At 39.0% G+C, this 22,494-nt stretch overlaps 1 protein-coding gene across 4 annotated transcripts in view; it reads left to right on the forward strand.

The window, feature by feature from the left end:
• The window catches only part of WAPL (WAPL cohesin release factor), a 92,853-nt gene that overhangs the window by 1,253 nt on the left and 69,106 nt on the right, over positions 1 to 22,494 (forward strand). For all 4 annotated transcript variants that reach the window (XM_036079320.2, XM_036079319.2, XM_036079318.2 and 1 more), the window contains exon 2: positions 1,900 to 2,420. In XM_036079320.2, coding sequence (XP_035935213.1) covers positions 1,922 to 2,420 — 499 coding nt within the window. In that variant the 5' untranslated portion in view covers positions 1,900 to 1,921. The remainder of the gene's footprint in view (positions 1 to 1,899; positions 2,421 to 22,494) is intronic.

The following is a 22,494-nucleotide window of genomic DNA, read 5'->3' on the forward strand; positions in this document are numbered from 1 at the left end:
AAACTTTAAAGGAAGTCAAAAGTAGGGGATATTACGTAATGAGCACCCATGTATTAATCGTTAAGATTCAACAGTTATTTATTCTTAACTAAGTGTTTCTCATCTACACACTTTCCGTTCCACACCCTTTAAAGCTAGAGAATTGCTTACGTTATTTCATTAGTATTTTAGTATATATTTATAAAAGATACGGACTCTTAACAAAAGCGTGATTTTCTTATCGCTTAATATATTTAACTCCTTTATATCAAGTGTTTGCAGACTTTCAACTTGCAACAGTGAATGCTTTGTGGTTCCAGGACCATTTTCCTCCTGGGTCCAAAGGAGCTCAAGTCTAGATTTTTGGTTTTTAGGTGATTACTACATTTTTAGGTGATTACTACCGTGAACTGTATACAAAACGTTCCAGCTTTGTTGGTGTATATGTAAATGTAGGTCTGTAGATCAGGCTTTACATTCTTGGAGGAATGAAATGACTTCATTCTGTTGTTCTTACAGATACCAAATATACTTAGTTTTGTTTAGACTGTATGTAACAGGAAAGACAAAGATTCTTTAGCGTAAATCGTAAATCGACAGTAGATCGGGAAATAGATCTCTCTCAGGAAAAGGTTTTGTGTCATGTTAAAAGGTCTTCACACTATTTTCTCTTAATGAAGATCTGTATGATAGTTAACTTTGTCAAATTAGAATTGGTTTCTAACCAAATATGAGAGAGAAAAATCCTCTACTGAATATATATAAAATTAAGTTTATAGTGATATAAGTTGCAAGAATTTAAGTTAGTAAAGGAAAAATGTGTTTAAAGAATAGACCAAAATGTATTCAAAAGTAGAAGTCAGTTGTATTTTAAATTTCAAGGTATGAAGATTTTCTTTTCAAAACCTAGACAATTGTTCTTTTTTTTAAAGGTGTATTTAATATAGCGATATTTAAACTTTAGAAGGTTGAAGTGTAGGAAATGGATAGGAATTGATAGTGTTTAAAAAGGACTGTAACTTGCTTTAAAAACGTTTTACTCTTGATTTACTGTCCTGAATTTTTTTGTCATGGTATTTATTATTATGTAGACACATCAGGTGAGTACATTTATCTCTTATAAAGCAAAGAGGAAAATAAAGTTACATGTTTCTGTTGCTTCGTTTAATAATCAGCAGACCAGTCTAATATGCTGGAGTTCACCAGCTTCAGAAAACGTAACTTCAGCAAATGAGCACAGCACTATAGGGACAAGGAAGATAGAATAAGGAGATGACAAACTAGGGAATATTTTTCAAGTCACAGTTCAAACTACATTAGACCAAGAATCAGAATCTTTAAGATTGTTTTAAAAGCTGTAGATTCTAATACATGAGAAAATAGTACCATTTTTCTGACTTTTTTCCCTTTTTTCCCTTCATTTGAATAAATGCTCTGAAGTTTCAAAGACCTGATTTAGTCAGTTATTTGATATTTCTGAGATCCTGAAAAATAACATTTCGTGTTTAAGATTTTATATTAGGAGTAATAACCCTATTCAGATTATTTTTTTAAGGTAACACTGATATTTATAAGAATAGTGCATAGATTCATTTGAAACTTAAAAAAACTGATGTTCCGCTCTTAAATTGGGTTTTGGGGATAAGTTGGTTAGTCATTATACTTGCTTACTTTGTAAGTAGTTTGTGAATATGTACTCATTGAAATAAGGAAATTGAGATCTGGAAATCTATAGAATAAAAAATGAGCCCCTTTCTTTATACACCCTCCCCATATTTATTTAACCATTTTTAAAGGTTTATATCTTGAATGTTGAAAAGCCCCATGGGGAGACTCCCTGTTTCTTTTTTTTATATTCAGTGTTAACATTTATTAAGTATTTGGTGATTATATATATTCTTACATTTTTTTTTTCCACAGAGAATATGAAACAGGTGTCAAAATGACATCCAGATTTGGGAAAACATACAGTAGGAAAGGAGGAAATGGCAGTTCAAAATTTGATGAAGTCTTTTCCAACAAACGGACCACCCTTAGCACAAAATGGGGAGAGACCACGTTTATGGCTAAATTAGGGCAGAAGAGGCCCAATTTCAAACCAGATATCCAAGAAATTCCGAAGAAACCTAAAGTGGAAGAAGAAAATACTGGAGATCCTTTTGGATTTGATAGTGATGATGAGTCTCTACCAGTTTCTTCAAAGAATTTAGCCCAGGGTAAGGGTTCCTCTTACTCAGAATCTAGTGAAGCTGCTCAGCTGGAAGAGGTCACTTCTGTACTTGAAGCTAATAGCAAAATTAGTCATGCAGTGGGTGAAGACAGTGTTGTATCTGATAAATGCTTACATTTGGAAGAAACTTTGGTTGGGAAAGAAAAGAGCACAAACCGTATCGTAGAAGATGATGCAAGCAAAAGTAGCTGTGCTAAATTAATGACTTCAGGTAAGGTTTTGAATTTTTTTATTCTGAGCCAGAAAAGCTTTGTGTAAGCCATTTAGTTACATGCTTTAAATTCTAAAATACCATGCTTCTTGGGTTTTCTTTCTGCATTTGTGATTAATGGGGACTATAGATAATTTTGTAGAAAAGACTTAAGAACTTTAAAGAAACTAATTGGGGGTTGAAATTTTACTTAAGCAACTTGGATATTAATGTTTCCAGGCTGTTACTCATGGTACATTTTGGGAATTGTTTTTCCAACATCCCTAACTCCATTTCCAGCAAGAAACATTTCTTTTTGTTGTCTTAGGATGACAGTATCTCATTTCTGTTACTGTGGAGGATTTGTATTGTTAATGATAATGGAAATGAGATGAGCATTTACAATGAGGATTAAGTTTAGGAGTGTTAGGCTTTCCTTCAAAACTAGTTTAGAAAGATTAAGGAGGTACTGTGGAAACCTTGAAGAATTGAACTTCATTGCCATCTGAGATTTGTTTGGAGTCTGGTGCTGGTAGCAACTTGTGTTAATAGATTTTAATCCACAAAACCAGTTGTATTTTTAAAGTGTTAATTTGTAAATCTGGCATCTAGAGTTCATTCAAAAAACAATATATTTTGTCCGTTTTACCCCTAGTCCTTTTGTAAAAGACTTGAGACTTACAGTAACTGGTAAAAGTGCAATTAATTAAAAGACCAAAGAACTGAGATTGGAGGTAGCAGGAAAGATAGCATGCTTGCTTTATTAGCAGTAGGACAAGGATGGCACTGTGGTTGAAAACAGACCTTAGATTTCAACTTCCTGGCAAGGTTTGGTGATACAAAAGGTTATATAGATCTCATATTTTGAAAGGAAGTAAAGACAAAACTTCCTAGTACTGAATTCTTTTTTTTTTAAGATTTTTTTTTTTTTTTTTTATTTGAGAGAGAGAATAGAGAGAGAGAGCACATGAGAAGGGGGAGGGTCAGAGGGAGAAGCAGACTCCCCGCTGAGCAGGGAGTCTGATGCGGGACTGATCCCGGTACTCCAGGATCATGACCTGAGCCGAAGGCAGTCGCTTAACCAACTGAGCCACCCAGGCGCCCCTAGTACTGAATTCTTAAGAGGAGTTTGTCCTTGCGGCTTAATATAAGTGCCTCAAACAGTATAATAAAAGACTTTGCCTTGCATAGTTTTACTAAAAATGCTGAACATTTTTCACTCTTTTTCTCACCCTTGGATGAGAGGATGAGCCAGCTGTTACTGTCATTCCCTTGATTCTCTCGGTTAATTCTGATTTGGCTGTCCTTATGCTTTGCCCACATTTTCTTCTGAAGCATTGTTCAAAACTTAAGGTTAGGATAAACTTTCATTAAAAAAATAGCTTAAAAACTGTTTCCCAGATCAGCTCCTAAAAACATAATCATAGGACTGTTAAACCAAAATAAACTAATTCAGGTCTCTTTACTTTATAGATGAGGCTCAAAGAGGTAAAGTGACTATCCAAGGGTGGCTAGTGGCACAATTAGAATGAGATTTATTTATCAATTTTTACCATGTTGAGCACATACTGTGTGCCCTGCACTGTGATAGGCTGTGGGAGTGCTGTTCCACTTCAGTTATCCAGTGTTCTTACTGCTGTGTCTTCACCTCCGATAGTTAATCCACAGTGTGGGGTACATAGCCTGGAGGAAGGAAGATGAGGCTGAGGAAATGGCGAAACTGGTCAAGGAAGGCAGACACAGCTTCCCCAAGTGCTGTCTTTTTGAGAACAGGGCATCACTGGCAGGCAGAGGGTAATGGGATGAATGTTTAGGTAGAGGGACAATACAAACTTAGAAATTAAATATACGTAGACAGCAGTTGCTTATATAGTTTTGCTGATGTTAACATCTGTATCTGTCCACACTGCCATATGAAGTTGTTAGGTGGGAACTGGAAGCAGTTTTCTGTAGAAATGAGATATTAGCTTCCCAGTCTGATACAGCTAAATTGTACTACTGCTGCTGCTAACTGTGGACTGACTGGGAACCCAGACTCCATTATAATAGTTTTGTGAGGAGAAAATGTGTACTAAAATACAGATAAATAGATGTTTGAGAACATTTTGTCCCTCTTCCTTCTTCATGAGGTATCCTTAGTGGAAAGGGCATGGGGCAGCACTATGAATATTTTTTTTTTCTCTCTTTTCCCTTGACCACCCAGAGCTGCAGCAACCCTGGCAGCCCCCTGTAGGATAAGAAGAGATCTTTGAAGGAGTGCTTTTAGTTCTCATGGTAGTCTTCTTCTAAGTTCTTAAAAACCATTTATAGGTCTGTATGTTTATAAGTTGATTATAGTTTTGGAAATACTTGTGTATGTTATAACCGTCCTTTTCTTTACCCCTATCCTCTTAACATTTGGGCATTTCCCTGTTTCTAGACTTCTCGCATTATGTCTGTCAGATTGTCATCGCCTTTACTCTCCTTGAGCAAGCCTTCTGGTTTTAGTTGAAGTTTAGAAACCCAAACTTAAATTTTTTATAAAGGGGGTCTTTATAAATCGAAAGTGGTTGCTAACCTTTTTTGAACTAAAGATCCTTTGAGAACGATAAAATTTTGGACTCAAGATAAAACTGTATGTGTTAATGTCTCAGAACTCCCTTGCAGGTCATTTTTACACACTCTATTCAAGAGCCTTTGAGAAATTTTGTGGTAAAGTTTGTTCAAAGTGCACTAGCTAAATTCCGTAGTATCCTTCCAGTGGAATTCAGACCGTTTTCACTGTAGAATTATATCACATCAGTGAAAAGGGCTTATCCAAGTTCAAATTTACTGTATCATTTCTCCTGGCATTAAGTTTAAGGTGCATCTCTTTCTCCAAAGGGGAATATGTAGTTAATTTTTAGCTACTATTAAAATTCTTTCATATATATAATATTTTATACCAGGTAGCACTTTTAAAAACTGTGGCTTATTTGGAGAGGAAATGCAGAATGAGGTCATGATAAAATGTATTATTGTTACCATTTTCCAAATAGATGTTTGATGGGAAAGAGAATTAGAAGCAAGATTACAAACTGTGAATGAGAACTGGAGGGAAGGGTTGAGTTGCTAAAATGTCCCTAACTTTTCATTTAAAAAACAAAACACTTAGGGGCACCTAGGTGGCTCAGTCGGTTAAGGGTCTGCCTTCGGCTCAGGTCATGATCGCAGGGTCCTGGGATTGAGCCTCCTGTCAGGCTCCCTGCTCAGTGGGGAGTCTACTTCTCCCTCTTCCTCTGCACCCCCGCCCCCATTTGCTCTACACTTTCTCCACCTCCCATCCTGGATGATGATGATTATTATTTTTAAAGATTTTATTTATTTATTTGAGAGAGACAGAGATAGCATGAGAGAGCATGAGCGGGAATGAGAGGGAGAAGCAGGCTCCCTGCGGGGCTCGATTCCAGGACGCTGGGATCATGACCTGAGCCAAAGGCAGACGCTTAACTGACGGAGCCACCCTAGTCCCTGGATTATTTTGAAGATTTATGTATTTATTTGGGAGGGTGGGCAGCGAGGGAAAGAGAGTGTGTGTGCATGGTGAGAGGGAGAGAAGCAGACTCCCTGCTGAGCACGGAGCCCAGATGTGGGACTTGGGGCCTTAATTTCATGACCCTGAGATTATAACTCAAGCTGAAATCAAGAGTCAGTTAACCAACCTAACCACCTGGGTACTCCTCCTTGGATTATTACTATGTTTTATTTTTTAAAGATTTTATTTATTAGGGAGAGAGAGCGAGCACACACGCAACAGAGGGAGAGAGGAAGAGGGAGAAGCAGATTCCCCGCTGAGCAGGGAGCCCGATGTGGGGCTCCATCTCAGGACCCTGAGATAACCCGAGCCAAAGTCAGATGCTTAACCAACTGAGCGCCCCAGGCACCCCTCCCTGGATTATTTTAATGTAGATTCAGGACTTGTATTTTATCTGCAAATACTTAAGTTGTAATTGCTGTTAAAGTGAGTTCTCAGACAGGTGTGCCACTTAAAATGGCCCTTAGGAGGACCTAAAGGTTTGCCCTTCTAAGAGGTCTTGGAATATTCTTTAAAGTGTTGAATCCAGGGCTGTGTGCATTAGGGGCAAAAGAAGGCTTCTCTTGCTTTTTGTATGAGGCTACTTCCATTTTCCATCTTTGTGCTTTCTGCTACAGGATTTTAACCTGGACTCTAGAATAAAGTATGTAAAGACTTATATTTCTACTTGGCACACTTTCCTTGCCAGCCAGCTGGGATTCAGTCTACACATCCTGCCAAATATTGAGATAACTACTGCATAGTCTCTTAATTTGCATGACTGGTTTTGTAGCCAGTACATTTTTTCCATTTGCTTAAAGCTGTACCGAGTGTTTGTGTGTTAGAGGGATGTTATTGTCAGGAATTTAAGAACTTTGATTTGGAACTGAAGCTGATTTTTAGAAAGGGATGCATTGTTCTATTCCTGAAAGCTTAAAGTAGGCCAGGAACTTGTGAAGTGAGATGAGATTTTCATCTGCTTACTGGATAAAGTATAGGTGATTAATGAGGATTATTAAAGAATTTTGAAAGTATAGTATCATCAAGAGTTTTTAGCTTTCATTTAGGTATTGAATGTATTTGTTTAGAATATATTTAAGTCATACCTAAAATTCTTTTAAGAGAAGTAGATAAGAGACCTGTTATTTATTTAGCTCCTACTTTATTTTGAGCCCTTAATATATCAGTCTGTCCTTAATCACAACTATATAAGCCAGGCTTTATTTCCATTTTATAGAGGGTAAAGCACAGGTCAGTGAATAATTTGAATTATTAGTAGAAGATCTGAAAAACAACCAAAATGTTATTTTCATGAATGAACATAATTTTATCATATTTAAAGACTTACATTTAAAATAACATGTCACTGGGGCACCTGGGTGGCTCTAGATTTTGGCTCAGAGCAAGCCCGGCATCTGGCTCCTTGCTCAGCGGGGAGTCTGCTGGAGATTCTCTCCCACCCCCCCCCCCCCAACTCGTGGATAAATCTTTAAAAAAATAAGTGTCACTGTACAATCAGTTTTATCTTGATGTTGCAAATGACTGATCGGAACATATTATGGATTCCCTCCTGTTGCTATTTAAATAATTTTCTTTTTAATAAGAATTGTGGTCTAAGTAATTATAATAGTGAATAAAACTGACCTTATTTTTATAAGTAATAAGTATCTTCTATTTTTAATTTTTTGTGTTATATACAAATGGAAATGCAATATGCAAATTCTGAAAGACATTGTAATTTTATTTTGTCCTAAAGTAGAACTTTTTTAAGTTTATTTATTTATTTCTCTTGAGAGAGATTTTATTTGTTTATTTGACAGACAGCGAGAGCAGGAACAAGCAGGGGGAGTGGGAGAGGGAGGAGCAGGCTTCCCGCCGAGCAGGGAGCCCGTTGCGGGGCTCCATCTGAGGACCCTGGGATCATGACCTGAGCTGAAGGCAGACGCTTAACGACTGAGCCACCCAGGCGCCCCTATTTATTTACTTTTCTAGTAATCTCTTTACCCAACATGGGGCTTGAACTCACAACTCTGATATTAAGAGTTGCATGCTCTTCCGACTGAGCCAGCCAGGTGCTCCAGAACTTTAATTTCTTGTAAAATATTTTCTTAGTAAAAGGAGGATTATTTTCAAGGTCTGAGCAATAACAAAAGTGTAGTTGACCACTAACAAGTTTCTTCTTGGATCCAGGTTGAATACCAGCCATAGGAGAGTAGTACATAGAACCTATAAGCATAGTCTCTGCCCTCTGGGAATGGAGGTATTGACTTCTGCTGGTAATAATAAGTAACTGCTTCTAAAACAGTGACGACACATTTTTATATAATACTTGGTGCTTTTCAGAGATTTTCCGTATGCCGTATTTTTAGAATTTAGAGCCAGACGATACATATATTTTTCTGGTCCAATCTCTGACTCCAGGAAGCAGTCCGCAACTTTCCCAGAGCCCTGATGGTAGAAGAGGATGAATTTGTTCATAGGAAGGTCTCGGGGATGCCTGCCTTCCAGCCATTCAGCTATTTCAGTGTCCTCTGTATGCTGAGTGCTCGTTTATGTCAGTGAACAAGATCTTATTCACATTCTAGTGGGCAAGACAGTGATTGAATAGAGAATAAGAAGTGTGCTGAAAATTACAGAAAAATAGAAGGGTCTGGGATGCCTGGCTCGCTCAGTCAGAAGAGCCATGTGACTCTTGATCTTGGAGCGCTGAGTTCAAGCCCACCCATGTTGGGTGTAGAGACTAATAAATTAAATAAGCTTTTTATTTTTAATTTTTTAAAAAAATTTATTCATTTGAGACAGAGAGACAGAGAGCATGAGCAGGGGAGGGAGAGGCAGAGGGAGAAGCAGACTCCCTGCTGAGCAGGGAGCCCCGTGCGGGGCTCCACTCCATGACCTGGAGATCATGACCTGAGCCAAAGGCAGACACTCAACCATCTGAGCCACCCAGGTGCCCCAATAAATAAACTTTTTAAAAACGAAAAGAAAAATATAAGGTCGTATGAGAGTGTATAATAGGCTGAATACCTGGTCTGAATGAGGGGTAGGGACAGGGCTGACATTTAACTTGGGACTGGCTGCTATACTGAGCAAGGATAAAAGTGGCAGAGCTTAGTGGCATGGGAAGTGAGGAAGATGGAGACATTAAGAATGATTCTCAGGTATTTAATGTGAGCACCTGAGCAAATGGTAATGTCATTCATTGAGATAAATGGACATTTTGAGGGCAAGTTCATCAGTTCAGGTTTGTGCACATTGGATTTGAGGTATTTGTGAGGGATAGGATATGCTGGTATGGAACTTAGATAAGAATTTTTGGTTGGAGATAATACATTTGAGATTCAGCATATAAATGTTATTTGAGGGGTGCCTGGGTGGCTTAGTTAAGGGTCTGACTCTTGGTCTCAGCTCAGGTCTTGATTTCAGGGTCGTGCGTTCAAGCCTTGTGTTGGGCTCCATGCTGAGTGTGGAACCTACTTAAAATAAATGAGTGAGTGAGTGAATGAATGAATAAATAAATGTTATTTGAAATTATAGGATTAGATGAAGTCATTGAGGAGAATATAAGAGGAAAAAGCACTGAGCTATGAAGAACTTGTAATACTTGATGGAGACAAGAAGAAGAGAAACTAGATAAGGAAATTGAATAAGAGTAGCTAGAGCATCAGTAGGAACATTGAGTCAGTGCTATTTTATAGAAGCCAGCAGAAAGGTGTTCATGAAGGATCAACTGAATTGGAATGCTATTGCAAAATCAACAAGAACGAGGACTGCAAAGCTGGCATTGGAGTGTGCAGCTTGGGTTGGAACAGTCTGAGTAGTGAGTACATAGTGAAGGTAGGGGTAGCAAGAGTGTACACAACTTGTTAAAGATGTTTGAAGGGGAGGAGAGAGGTTCTGAAAAGTTACAAGGTGATGAGGGGTTCCGGAAGGTTTGATTGCATGGGAGAGCCTTGCAGCATAAGCTTCAAAGCATAGCGGGGAGAGTGGTCTTGGGAGAAGGGATGCCGAATTTTCTGGAGAGGAGGAATGACGGATGACAATGTGAGCTTACTGAGAGGTGGAAGATGAGGTGGAAGATAAGGTAGTTTATGGAGGAAAGCATTTTTCCCCCATGAAATGATAGAAGAGGTTATCTCTGAAAGCGGGAAAGAAGGACAAGGAAATGTGAGGGCCAGAGTGAAGAAACAAAGGGTTCAAACTGGTGTTGCAGAAAATGGAAGGAAGGAGCTGTGTAGAGAGAATTTCTGGACATTAATGAGGCCTTAGTGAAGATTATATCATTAGAAACTCATGGTTTCTAACTCACCTCATTATGTTAGTGCCCCTCCCCCCACCTTTATTAGGTCCTGTTAGCCAGAACCTGCACAGAATATAGAATATTGGATAGGAAAATTAGATTTTCCTGGATTGTCATTTTTGTCTGACAAGATGTGGCATGACCAGATAGAGAAGAAAGGATTTAGGGTATTGTCCAGAGAGTGACTGAAATGATGGACTATAGAATTTAAAATATTTAGGAACTGGACAAGGCTGGTGGGTACGAGAAAGGAGAGAAGAGGGTCAGTATCCTGAGAGTCTTATTAAATAGAAGTCAAGAATGGGGTTACTGGAACAGGTTGGATAGTTGGTAGGTTGTGATTGAGAAGTGGGTTATCTGATTTTAATATTTAAGAGGTGAAGCGTTCTAGGACAGGACAAATTTCTGCATGAAACTGAGAATTGGTGTCTGAGCTGGAATGTAGAAGACTATGGATGGGAGAAGGTTAAAGAACCGTGAGGTCAGGAGATTGGGATTTGGTGGAATTCAGCATGATAGCAAGACTGGCATGAGGGGTAAGTTATAAATCCTGTGTAAAACCCTTAAATGAAGAATAAGAGGTTGTTAGATGACAGGTAAGGGGAAGATTAGAGGGTAACTAGCTAAGTGGCACAAGCTTCAAAAGAATAGGCCTTTATAAGAGGGTGGAGTAATAATAGTTTTATAAACAGGCTCTGGAGAGCCAGCATACCAGTGACCCCAAAGCATCCTACTCTCAGATACTTAAAGGGGTTGCAGGAGAACAGGCACGTGTAGTCAGGGTTCAGCTAGGGCATGGAAGTGGTAGAGGGAATTAATCCCCAGGTATATGTGAGTGTCCTGATCACCTGCGTGCTTTAGACTTAAGGGTTTGGGTGGTGGTGGTGCTCAGTTGTTGGATTATGAGATTGGAAAGAAGTACAGATACATTTTGAGTATTGAAGTTCAGGAGAAGGTAGATCACAAGATGTGTTTACATTTTGGATCCTGACCTAGAGAAACATGAGAAGCATGGTGGCTTTAAAACCAAATTTTCCTGTAGCAGTTTAAAACCATATATATGTGTAAAAGATTTATTGAGAGAGAGACAGCGCACATGCGTGTGCACATGGGGGGAGGGGCCCAGGGAAAGAACCTTCAAGCACAGACCCCCTGCTGAGCACAGAGACTGACTCTGGGCTCCATCCCAGGACCCATGAGATCATGACTGGAGCCAAAACCAAGAGCTGGATGCTTAACTGACTGAGCCACCCAGGCACCCCTCCCCGTATATTTTTTTTGTTCCAGTCTTGATTTATCAGTCAAGGTCCCAACTGGAAATAGGTGGCATGCCCCAATTAGGCTAATGCCAGGAAAGTATATTTATAAAGGAGCTGTTTACAAAGGTGTGGGGAGAATGTTAGGGGAAGCACAAAGGATGGTGTCGTAGGCTTGGTTAGCTGCAGTGAAGCTATTATCACCCATTTTCACAGGGACAAGAGATCATCTGAGCCATAGAGAGGAAGCCACCTTAAGAGGAGCAGTATCCTTCTTTTGAGGGGCTTAATAAGCAAAGTGCTGGAGGGGTAACGTACCCTGAACCTAAATTTCCTCTTTCCCTCCTTTGTACTGCTGGGGCTCCTCATGGGTAGAACCCAGTGGAAGAAGTAAGGAAACCTTGATATACAGATCAGCCGCCTGAGAGGGCTGAGATCAGGGTGGAGAGTGGATCTGGAAGGACAAGTGGAAAATACCTGTTGTAATATCTTAAAACTGTAAAGTTCTATGGAAACACACATGATTGTGTAATTATTATCAAGGTACAGAATATTTCTATTATCTCGAAAGTTTCTTCATGCTCCTTTTTGGTCAGTCCCTTCTCTCACTTCCAACCCCTGGGATCCACTGATCTGTTTTCTGTCTCTGTGGTTTTTATCTTTTCGAGAATGTCATATACATGGGATCATGTGGTATGTAGCCTTATCAGTCTGGCTTCTTTCAGTTAGCATAATGGTTTTAAAGAGTATTCCATGTAACAGTAGTTCATTCCTTTTTAATTGCTGAGTAGTAGTCTATTATATATGTACTGTAATTCATTCATTAGTTGAAGGACATTTGGATTGTTTTTAGTTTGGGGCAATTATGAATGAAGCTGCTATAAACATTCACATTTAGGTTTTTGTTAGACATATGTCCTCATTACTCTTGGGTAAGTACCTAGGAGTGGGATTGCTGGTCATGAAAACATTGATCTTAAATTTAAATGCTTTCAAAGGGTATAATTTCCTATAAAATAATTTTAAAATAACACATTTAACTTGAGTGTCAGTGATTTTTTTTTTAACCTTTTTATTGTAAAATAAAACATGGATACAGAAAACCAGACAATATAATGTATAAAAATGTTTAGTTCAATGAATTATTTATAAGAGCAACACCCTTATAACCAACACCCACATTAAGAAATAGAATTTTGGCAACCATTCTAGAATCTCTTCCATCTGTCCCTTCACCCCCACAATAACTGCTCTCCTGTCTTTTATCATAATCCCTTTCTTACTTGCAAGTGCCATAATTATTTACTGTTCACTTTCATACATTAAAAAAAAATAATAAAAGAACAAGTTCTTTAACAGCCAGAAGATTTTACAATACTCCTTTTTCTTTTTGAAATTGTATTTCTATTCCACTTCCCCTTCAGAATTTTATCCTAATGAACATATTTATGCTTAGCCTTTTAATGGCCATCCTTTTCATAATTCTTTGTACAAAAATGTGTATACCTATTTAAATTTAAACTTCTAAGAATTTTCTGTGATTATAATGCTCTAAGTATTTAAAAATTCTTCTAGATTATTATGAGCATGGTTATTAGTGCATAATTGATCAAATATGAATGCTATACGTTTCAAAGGCAAAATTTATTGGAAATGTACATCTTAATGACAGGTGGGGCTTTTTCCAATTCATGCGTATGACTACCATTGCTAGAATAAGAAAAAGCTTTGGCATCAATCTGTTCTTGTTTTTTAATACATGTAAGTGTTGAGAAACCATATTGACAAAAATAAGAATGGGAAGAGTTGTTACACCAGTTTCTATTTGGAAAGCAGTAATTGGAAACTACCTGACATACAAGGGATGTTGCCCAGACATTACAGTTACTCAGGTAGGAAGCACAGAAGCCAGTAATCTATCACGTTGTTTCTTTATAGGTTATGCCAGAATTGGAGCAGTGTATCACAGTAAGATTAGGGATGGTGAGCAATATGCCATTATTCATAATGTGGGAGAATGATTAAACCAGGTGGGTTGGCACATCAGTTTTTGGAGCAGAGTAGAATTGAGGATTTGGAAATGAATTTCATTAAACCTCAGTTGTGCCTATATATATTTTTTGAAAGGTTTTAGTGTAACTTCGGGGGTCTGTATATTTAGTTTGAAGAGTTAATTGCCACCTGGAAGGTTAGGACCACTGGTTGAAGAGTGACTGGGGTATGTAGTACATTTCCTGTCTCCTGGTGGACAGAGATGGGCAGCTTGAGCAGGAGCCACGGTAGCAAATAAGCTCCTTGACTTGCTGGTAGGTTGTCACAGTTAACACAGGTTTATTGATTGGGGAAGCGGGGAGGTTGAGTTGATTTGATGTATCTTTGTAGTGGGCCCAGCTGAGTAGTACTTTTGAAGTTATTTTATATTTACTGCCTTTTTTTTTTTTTTACTGTTTTAAAGTACATGTAAATTTGGTGTTTGATAGGTATGTTTATAAAATATTAAAAATGTCTTAAATGATCAGTTAAAATGCTCTTTATTTTTTTAAGTACGTTTTACCATTCAAATCTTGAGTAAAATCGATCCACTGAAGAAGTGCCATATTTTTCCTTTGGCTTCTTAGGTGTCTCTGATAAATAGCCACATATTCTTGTTGACAGTGAAAAAAAATCCATTCCCTTCCACAGAAGCAAATGCTGTTTACAATTTCTCTTTTTTTTTTTTTTAAAGATTTTATTTATTTATTTGACAGAGAGTTGGTGAGAGCAGGAACACAAGCGGGGGAGTGGGAGAGGGAGAAGCAGGCTTCCCTTGGAGCAGGGAGCCCGATGCGGGGCTCGATCCCAGGACCCTGGGATCATGACCTGAGCCAAAGGCAGACGTCTAACGACTGAGCCACCCAGGCGCCCCTGTTTACAATTTCTTATATAGCTTTTCAGTCTTCAATATGCACAGCATATAAATCTATGTATTCTTTTTTTTTTTTTTTAAGGATTTTATTTATTTATTTGACAGAGAGACACAGCGGGAGAGGAAACACAAGCAGGGAGAGTAGAAGAGGGAGAAGCAGGCTTCCCGCAGAGCAGGGAGCCTGATGCGGGGCTTGATCCCAGGATCCTGGGATCATGACCTGAGCTGAAGGCAGATGCTTAATGACTGAGCCACCTATGTATTCTTAAACACATACACACACACAAATGGGAACATGATACATGCATATATATAGCATATTGTGCCTTAAAAAACACTTAAAGATTTTCCCCTAAGATGTACACTTACCAGTATTTATAGATCTATTTGTTTTTTTGTAGCAGTTTCATGGTTTTCCATTGTATGAATGTACCATACTTTAAAATTAGTTTGTTGGGGATATTTTGAGTGTTTTAGTCCTTTGCTGTTACAAATAACTGCTATGTTGAACATCTCCCTACTTGTGTTTTTGAGCATCATGTCTCAGTATAGTGGTAAAAGATGTTTGTAGAAGTGGATTGAAAGGGCTTATACATGTAAATTTTCAGTTGATGTTGCCAAATTTCCCACTACCAGTGTGGCTTTTTTGCGGGGGGAGGCCTCATCCTCCTGTCAAACTTTGGACTTGGCTTAGCTGAAAGAATACTATTTGGGCGGGGAGGGGAGGAGGTTAAATCTTTTTCATTTTAGAATATGTACATCTTTTTTAAAAATTTAAATAAAAAAATCTTAATTGTGCATGGTAATGGTTGAAAGCTTCCCAGCTCTTTTCCCCAGTCACCCCAGTTCTCCCTGAAGTGACCATTTATTTTTTTGTTTCAGTCTTTCTGACATATACTATGCAGTCCTACACAGTCAACATACAGTCAACACAAGTAGTTACGCGCGTGCATGCGTGTATCTGTGTGATTTAAATCCACAAATGTTAATGTGCTGTTTTGTACCTTGCTCTTTCTCTTAATATATCTTGGGTGGTGATGGGGGGATAATTATATTGTAGTATATAAAAGTGTTCTTTCCGGCCTCCCTTCCTTTTTTATTTAAAATACTACTGCATGGTGGGGCGCCTGGTTGGCTCAGTTGGTCGAGCATCTGACTCCTGATCTCATCTCAGGTCTTGATCTCAGGGTCATCAGTTCAGGCCCCGCATTGGGCTCCGTGCTGGGCATGGAGCCTACTTAAAAAAAAAAAAAAATACTGCTGCATGGTTATGTCAATATCTTCGTGTTGTAAATTCCTTAAATGGTTCCTTGTTGATGTGAGACTTTTCGGTTGCTTTCAGTATTTTTGTTACCTTTTTAAGTTGCTTTATTTTTCAAATACCACTTAATAACTGTATGACTATCAGCCAATAACATACCTGTTTTACTTCATCTGCAAAATGGGGTACAGGTTCACGTTTCCTTATCTGAAACCTTTGGGGCCAGATTTGTCTTGGCATTTAGGATGATTTTGGAATATAGAAAGTGGATATATTTTACATTAATATCCCATCAGAGTCTGAGGCGGTATTCTAATCGAAGACAGTGTTCAGAAAAAGAAAATACATTCCTAAGTAGGATAAATAAATAGCCTCACTTAGGTGAAGTCAGGTTTTGCTTCAGAATGTGTTATGAGAAAATTTTTCATAATTTTTGAGAGCTTTTTGGGTGTTGGAATTGTGGATAAAGGCTTATGAACTTGTAATAGTACCTACCTCAGATGGTTGCTTTGAGATCAAATGAATTAAAAGGTAGAAAGTATTTAGAACAGTACTGGACACATACTGAGGACTTAGTAAGTCTAAATATAGTTCAACTTTGCTTTTTTCTCTGCTTTATTGAGATGTAATTAACATGTAACATTGTGTACTTTTTTTTTTTAGAGAGAGGTGGAGCAGGTGTGTGTGTGGGGGGAGGGGCAAAGGGAGAAGGAGGGAGAGAATCCCAAGCATGCTCCATGCCCAGCATGGAGCCGGATGCAGGGCTCTGTCTTAGAACCCTGAGATCATAACCTGAGCCAAAATCAAGAGTCGGACCCTTAAGCAACTGAGCCACCCAGGTGCCCCAAATACTTTATTTTTTAATTTTTTTGTTTTTTTTCTTTAAGATTTTATTTTTATTTTTTAAAGATTTTATTTATTTATTTGACAGAGACATAGCGAGAGAGGGAACACAAGCAGGGGGAGTGGGAGAGGGAGAAGCAGGCTTCTCGCCGAGCAGGGAGCCCAATGTGGGGCTGGATCCCAGGACCCCGGGATCATGACCTGAGCCAAAGGCAGACGCTTAATGACTGAGCCACCCAGGCACCCCTGTCTTCTCCCTTTTTATAATGGATTATTTTGAAGCAAATTCCACACATTGTATTTCATACATAAATATAATTCTTTATTTTTTTTTTTAAAGATTTATTTATTTGACAGAGACAGTGAGAGAGAGAACACAAGCAGGGGGAATGGGAGAGGGAGAAGCAGACTTCCTGCTGAGCAGGGAGCCCGATGCGCGGGGCTCGATCCCAGGACCCTGGGATCATGACTGGAGCCGAAGGCAGCTGCTTAACAACTGAGCCACCCAGGCGCCCCATAAATATAATTCTTTAAAAATTAAGGACTCCAGGGGCACCTGAGTGGCATAGTCGGTTGGGTGTCCGACTCTTGGTTTTGGCTCTGGTCACGATCTTGGGGTAGTGGGATCCAGCCCTGTGTCTGGCTCAGCATGCAGTCCACTTGAGTTTCTCTCTCCTTCTCCCTTTGCCCCCCCCCCCCCGCCCCTGCACTCTCTCTCTCTAAAATGAGTAAATAAATCTTTAAAAAAAAAATAAAAGATAAGGACTCCAAAAAAGGTAACTGCAGTACCATTGTTACTCTTTTTGTGGGAGGCAGGGGGGAGAGAGAATCTTAAGCAGTGGGCTCAATCTTAGGACCTTGAGATCCTGACCTGAGTGGAGATCAAAAGTCGGATGCTTAACTAACTGAGCCACCCAGGCACCCTGTACCGTTGTTATTCTTTAAGGTACTTAATACGTACCTTTGCTAGTTTTTATTATGTTTTAAGCTTTTGAACAGACTGTTTTTAGACAGTATATAATTAAAGAGATAGGAAAGTCTTTTCCATCATTCCCATCCCTCAGGGCAACCGTATCTGTACATAATGTAGAGCTGCCTCATTCTTTTTTTTTTTTTTTTTTTTTAAGATTTTACTTATTTGACAGAGACACAGTGAGAGAGGGAACACAAGCAGGAGGAGTGGGAGAGGCAGAAGCAGGCTTCCCTTGGAGCAGGGAGCCCGATGTGGGGCTCGATCCCAGGACCCTGGGATCATGACCTGAGCCGAAGGCAGTCGCTTAACGACTGAGCCACCCAGGCGCCCCTGCCTCATTCTTTTTTAAGAGTTACATATTATTTAGATATGTGGCTGTATGATAATTTAAGTAGTTCTTTATTGATGGGTGTTCGTATTGTTTATGAAGGCAAAAACCAGGAAAGTTGTAGTGAGTTTCTTATTACTTATTTTATTTTATAACTATTTATAGAGTAAATGGTTATAAATTAAAACTGCTTGTTCAAGGGTAAGTTCATTTCTTTGACATGTACATTTTTTTTTTTTTTTAAAGATTTTATTTATTTATTTGAGACAGAGAGAATGAGAGAGAGAGAGAGAGCACATGAGATGGGGGAGGGTCAGAGGGAGAAGCAGGCTCCCCGCCGAGCAGGGAGCCCGATGCGGGACTCGATCCAGGGACTCCAGGATCATGACCTGAGCCGAAGGCAGTCGCCCAACCAACTGAGCCACCCAGGCGCCCTGTACATTTTTAATTTTAAAAGATATTACCAAATTGTCCTTTGTAGTGGTTATACTAAGATATGCTTCTACAGAAATGTAGTTTTATTTTTGTTGCTTTTAAGTATTTCTTTGTATAAGCAGACTACTTTATTGACTGGCCTGTTAATGAATATTTATATTTCATTGTTTTGGAATGATGTTGGTACACATACATCTGTTTTGCTGAACCAGGTGGAATTGCTAATATTCGATTATTTTTATTCATTTATTTGAAAGATTGAGAGAGAGCGAGAGAGAGAGTGCGTGCACATGAACGGGAGGGGCAGAGGCAGTGGGAGAGGGAGAGAGAATCCCAAGCAGACTCCTCGCTGAGTGTGGAGGCTAGCTCAGGGCTCTGTCCCACAACTATGAGATGATGACCTGAGCCGAAAACAAGAGTTGGACACTCAACCCCTGAGCCACTCAGGTGCCCCTATCTATCTATTTATCTATTATCTATTTATTTAGAGAGTGTTCAAGTGGGCGTGGGGCAGAGGGAGAGAGAGAGACTCTTAAGTAGGCTCCACGCCCAGTGTGGAGCCCAATGCGCCAGGCTTGAACTCATGACCCTGAGATCAAGACCTGAGCTAATATCAAGAGCCACACAGGGCGCCTGAGTGGCTCAGTTGGTTAAGCGACTGCCTTCGGCTCAGGTCATGATCCTGGAGTCCCAGGATCGAGTCCCGCATCGGGCTCCGGGCTCAGCGGGGAGTCTGCTTCTCCCTCTGACCCTCCTACCTCTCATGCTATCTGTCTCTCATTCTTTCTCTCTCAAATAAATAAAATCTTTAAAAAAAAGGGCCACACAGTCTCCCTTGTTGAATATCCTTTTTTTTTTTTTCTTTTAAATATTTTATTTATTCATTTGAGACACAGAGACACAGAAAGAGAGAGCACAAGCAGGGGGAGAGGCAGACAGAGAGGGAGCAGCAGGCTCCTCGCTGAGCCAGGAGCCTGATGTGGGGCTTGATCCCAGGACCCTGGGATCACGACTCGAGCTGAAGGCAGACGCTTAACCATCTGAGCCACCCAGCTGCCCCTGAATATCCTTTCTTATTGAGTGACTGGTCAAGTTTCTTGATCATTTTTTTATTGGGCATCTTTTTATTAGTTATAGGCATTATGTATGTAGTGTCAATAACCTCCACTCTGGTTTGTTTGGTAGTTCTCTTAAATAGTGTTGTTTTATGGACAGATTTAATTTTGATGAAATTAAATTACTTTTCCCTTATGGTTAATGCTGTTTGTATCTTGTGAAGAAAACTTTCCCTGCCCGAGGTCATAAAGATACACTCCTGTATTCTAAAAAAAAACTTTGCTTTTTCTCCATATTTAGGTCTCTAATTCATCTGGATGTGTAGGAGTTCTTTTTTATTTATTTATTTATTATTTTTTATTTGAGAGAGAGAGAATGAGAGAGCGCACATATGAGAGGGGGGAGGGTCAGAGGGAGAAGCAGACTACCTGCTGAGAAGGGAGCCTAATGCGGGACTCAATTCCGGGACTCCAGGATCATGACCTGAGCCGAAGGCATTCGCTTAACCAACTGAGCCACCCAGGCGCCCCTTAATTTATCATTTAAAGATTTTTATTTATTTACTTGAGAGAGAGAGAGCGCGCGCGTGAGAGAGCATGAGCAGGGCAGAGGGAGAGGGACAAGCAGACTCCCTGCTGAGCAGAGAGCCTGACACGGGGCTTGATCCCAGGGGCTTGATCCCAGGACCGTGGGATTATGACCTGAGCAGAAGGTGTACTCGTAACCGACTGAGCCACCCAGGCACCTCTGTAGGAGTTCTTTTTAAATTAAGGAAATTGACCCCATTTTTGGTAATATTAGTTGCAATTATGTTTTTCACATTTTGTTGTTTCCTTTAACTTAACATGCTGAAATTTTATATTTTATGTAGATTAATATAGATTATGGGCTTAGAACTTCCCCATTCCAGGGTAATGTATTTTTTAAATTTTTCTTATATTTTATAATATGTGTTTAGTTTTATTTTCTATATTCAAGTCTTAATCTAGAATATATTTTAATATTTGAGGTAAAAAAAAATCAACTTTATTTCCCCCATATGTTCCAGTACCGTTTATTGAATAATCCATCTTTCCCGTAGATATTTGAAATTCCACAATCAACATACACTGATGTCCTGCATATTTTCCTCCTTCTCTTTGTCCTTTAAACCAATAAAAATATTTTTTAGTTTGAAAACTTGCTGGAACTATACATACGATAGTATGAAAATGTATGCACATTTTCTTTTTTTTTTTTTTTTTTTTTTTAAAGATTTTATTTATTTATTTGAGAGAGGATGAGAGGAGAGAGAGAGCACATGAGAGGGGGGAGGGTCAGAGGGAGAAGCAGACTCCCTGTCGAGCAGGGAGCCCGATGCGGGACTCGATCCCGGGACTCCAGGATCATGACCTGAGCCGAAGGCAGTCGCTTAACCAACTGAGCCACCCAGGCGCCCTGTATGCACATTTTCATACAGTTTCACAAAATATGAAGAACCTATGAAACCCATTCATGAATCTCTGGTCAAACTTACCTTCCCAACTTCTTAAATACTTCAAAGAGTATACTCACAGAAGCCTTAAATCATCCCACCTATTTATTCCTTTATAAAACTATGTATACTCCTAAGAGAGACACAGCGATAGAGGGAACACAAGCAGGTGGAGTGGGAGAGGGAGAAGCAGGCTTCCCATGCAGTAGGGAGCCCGATGCGGGGCTCCATGCGGGGCTCGATCCGAGGACCTTGGGATCATGACTTGAGCCGAAGGCAGATGCTTAACGACTGAGCCACCCATGCGCCTTTGTTTTTATTCTTAAGGGAATCGTCCATTTCCTTTCAAACGTAAGAATCCTGTAGGGAATAATGGGCATTTAATTAATCTTTTATGTGAGGTTGCTTACTGTGCTTTTAGATAAGCAGTATGAGGCCTAGGGAGAGAATATGGCTTGCCAAATTTTTACATATCTAGTTATTGGTTTGCTTTTCAAATTCCATGTAGTTTTCTTAAGATAATTCTCTCCCTTACCTACCTAACATATAAAAGATTGAGTAATTATCTAGCGATGCTAAAATCTAGTGATGTTGGGGCGCCTGACTGACTCAGTCGGAAGAGTGTATGACTCTTGATCTCGGGGTTATAAGTTCGAGCCCCACATTGGGTGTAGAGATTACTTAAATGAATGCATTTTATTTTTTTATTTTTTATTTTTTTTAGATTTTTTTTTTATTTATTTGAGAGAGAGAGACAGAGCGAGCATGAGAGGGGGGAATGCATTTTAAAAATAATACCTATTGATGTTAAAAGGCATTTATTAAGTATCTGATAGCAGATGGTGCTGGCTAAGTCTTGAATTGAGAACTTTCTACACATCCAGTCTTGACCCTCTAGCTTGAGCAACAGTAGGCCTTAGAATGTGGTTTTGGATTCCTTGCATGAAGCTGGTAGACACAGGACACACAAGGGAGTATTGATGAACTTACATATTAGAGCCCACTAAGAAAAGTCTTGCTAAAAAAGTTTATTAAAAAATATGTCCTGTGTTGTGGCAAAGTAGTAATAGCTATGATAATTTGCATTCATGTGATGCTGTATAACCTGTAAAATATCCTTAAATATATTACCTTCTTTTATCTGTTCAACTCACCCTTCAGAAAGATCTTATTAGTTCATTGTTTTGCTGAAGATATGGCCTGAACTTCTTAAGGCCTCATTTTAGCCAGAAAGTGGCAGAGTTGGCACACAATTCACTTAACTCCTAAACTTAGCTAAGAATACATTTCTGTTGATGTAAGTTGATTTAGATTAAAACAGAGTAATGCTCAGCTTCTCTGGAAGAAAATAACTATTTATCTCTTTTTCTTTACTACTTGATGTTTTAAGATACTAAATGGATTTATGTGACAGAGAAGCTGGGATATTTGAGGGAGGAGGGCAGTTGAAAGCAATTGTTCTGCATTTTAGGATAAGGTAACCTCGCTTTCTTTTCTGAAGGTATAGTTGTAAATATTTGTTGCAGAGCTTAAAAGTTGAAGGACTATGGAAAGTGTTTATTTTATATATTAGAATACTGTTGTAAAGAACTTGGACAGCATTTCTTAGGCAGAGCTCTGTTGGTTACATTGGCTTTTATTTATGTAATGTATTTCAGAAATTTAAAAATACATAATGTACTTTAATATTCATCTGTAGGATTGTTTTTGTTGTATAATTGAATAGATGAGT

This window comes from Halichoerus grypus, chromosome 7 (genome assembly GCF_964656455.1).
Source record: "Halichoerus grypus chromosome 7, mHalGry1.hap1.1, whole genome shotgun sequence".
In the NCBI taxonomy this organism is placed as follows: Eukaryota; Metazoa; Chordata; class Mammalia; order Carnivora; family Phocidae; genus Halichoerus; species Halichoerus grypus.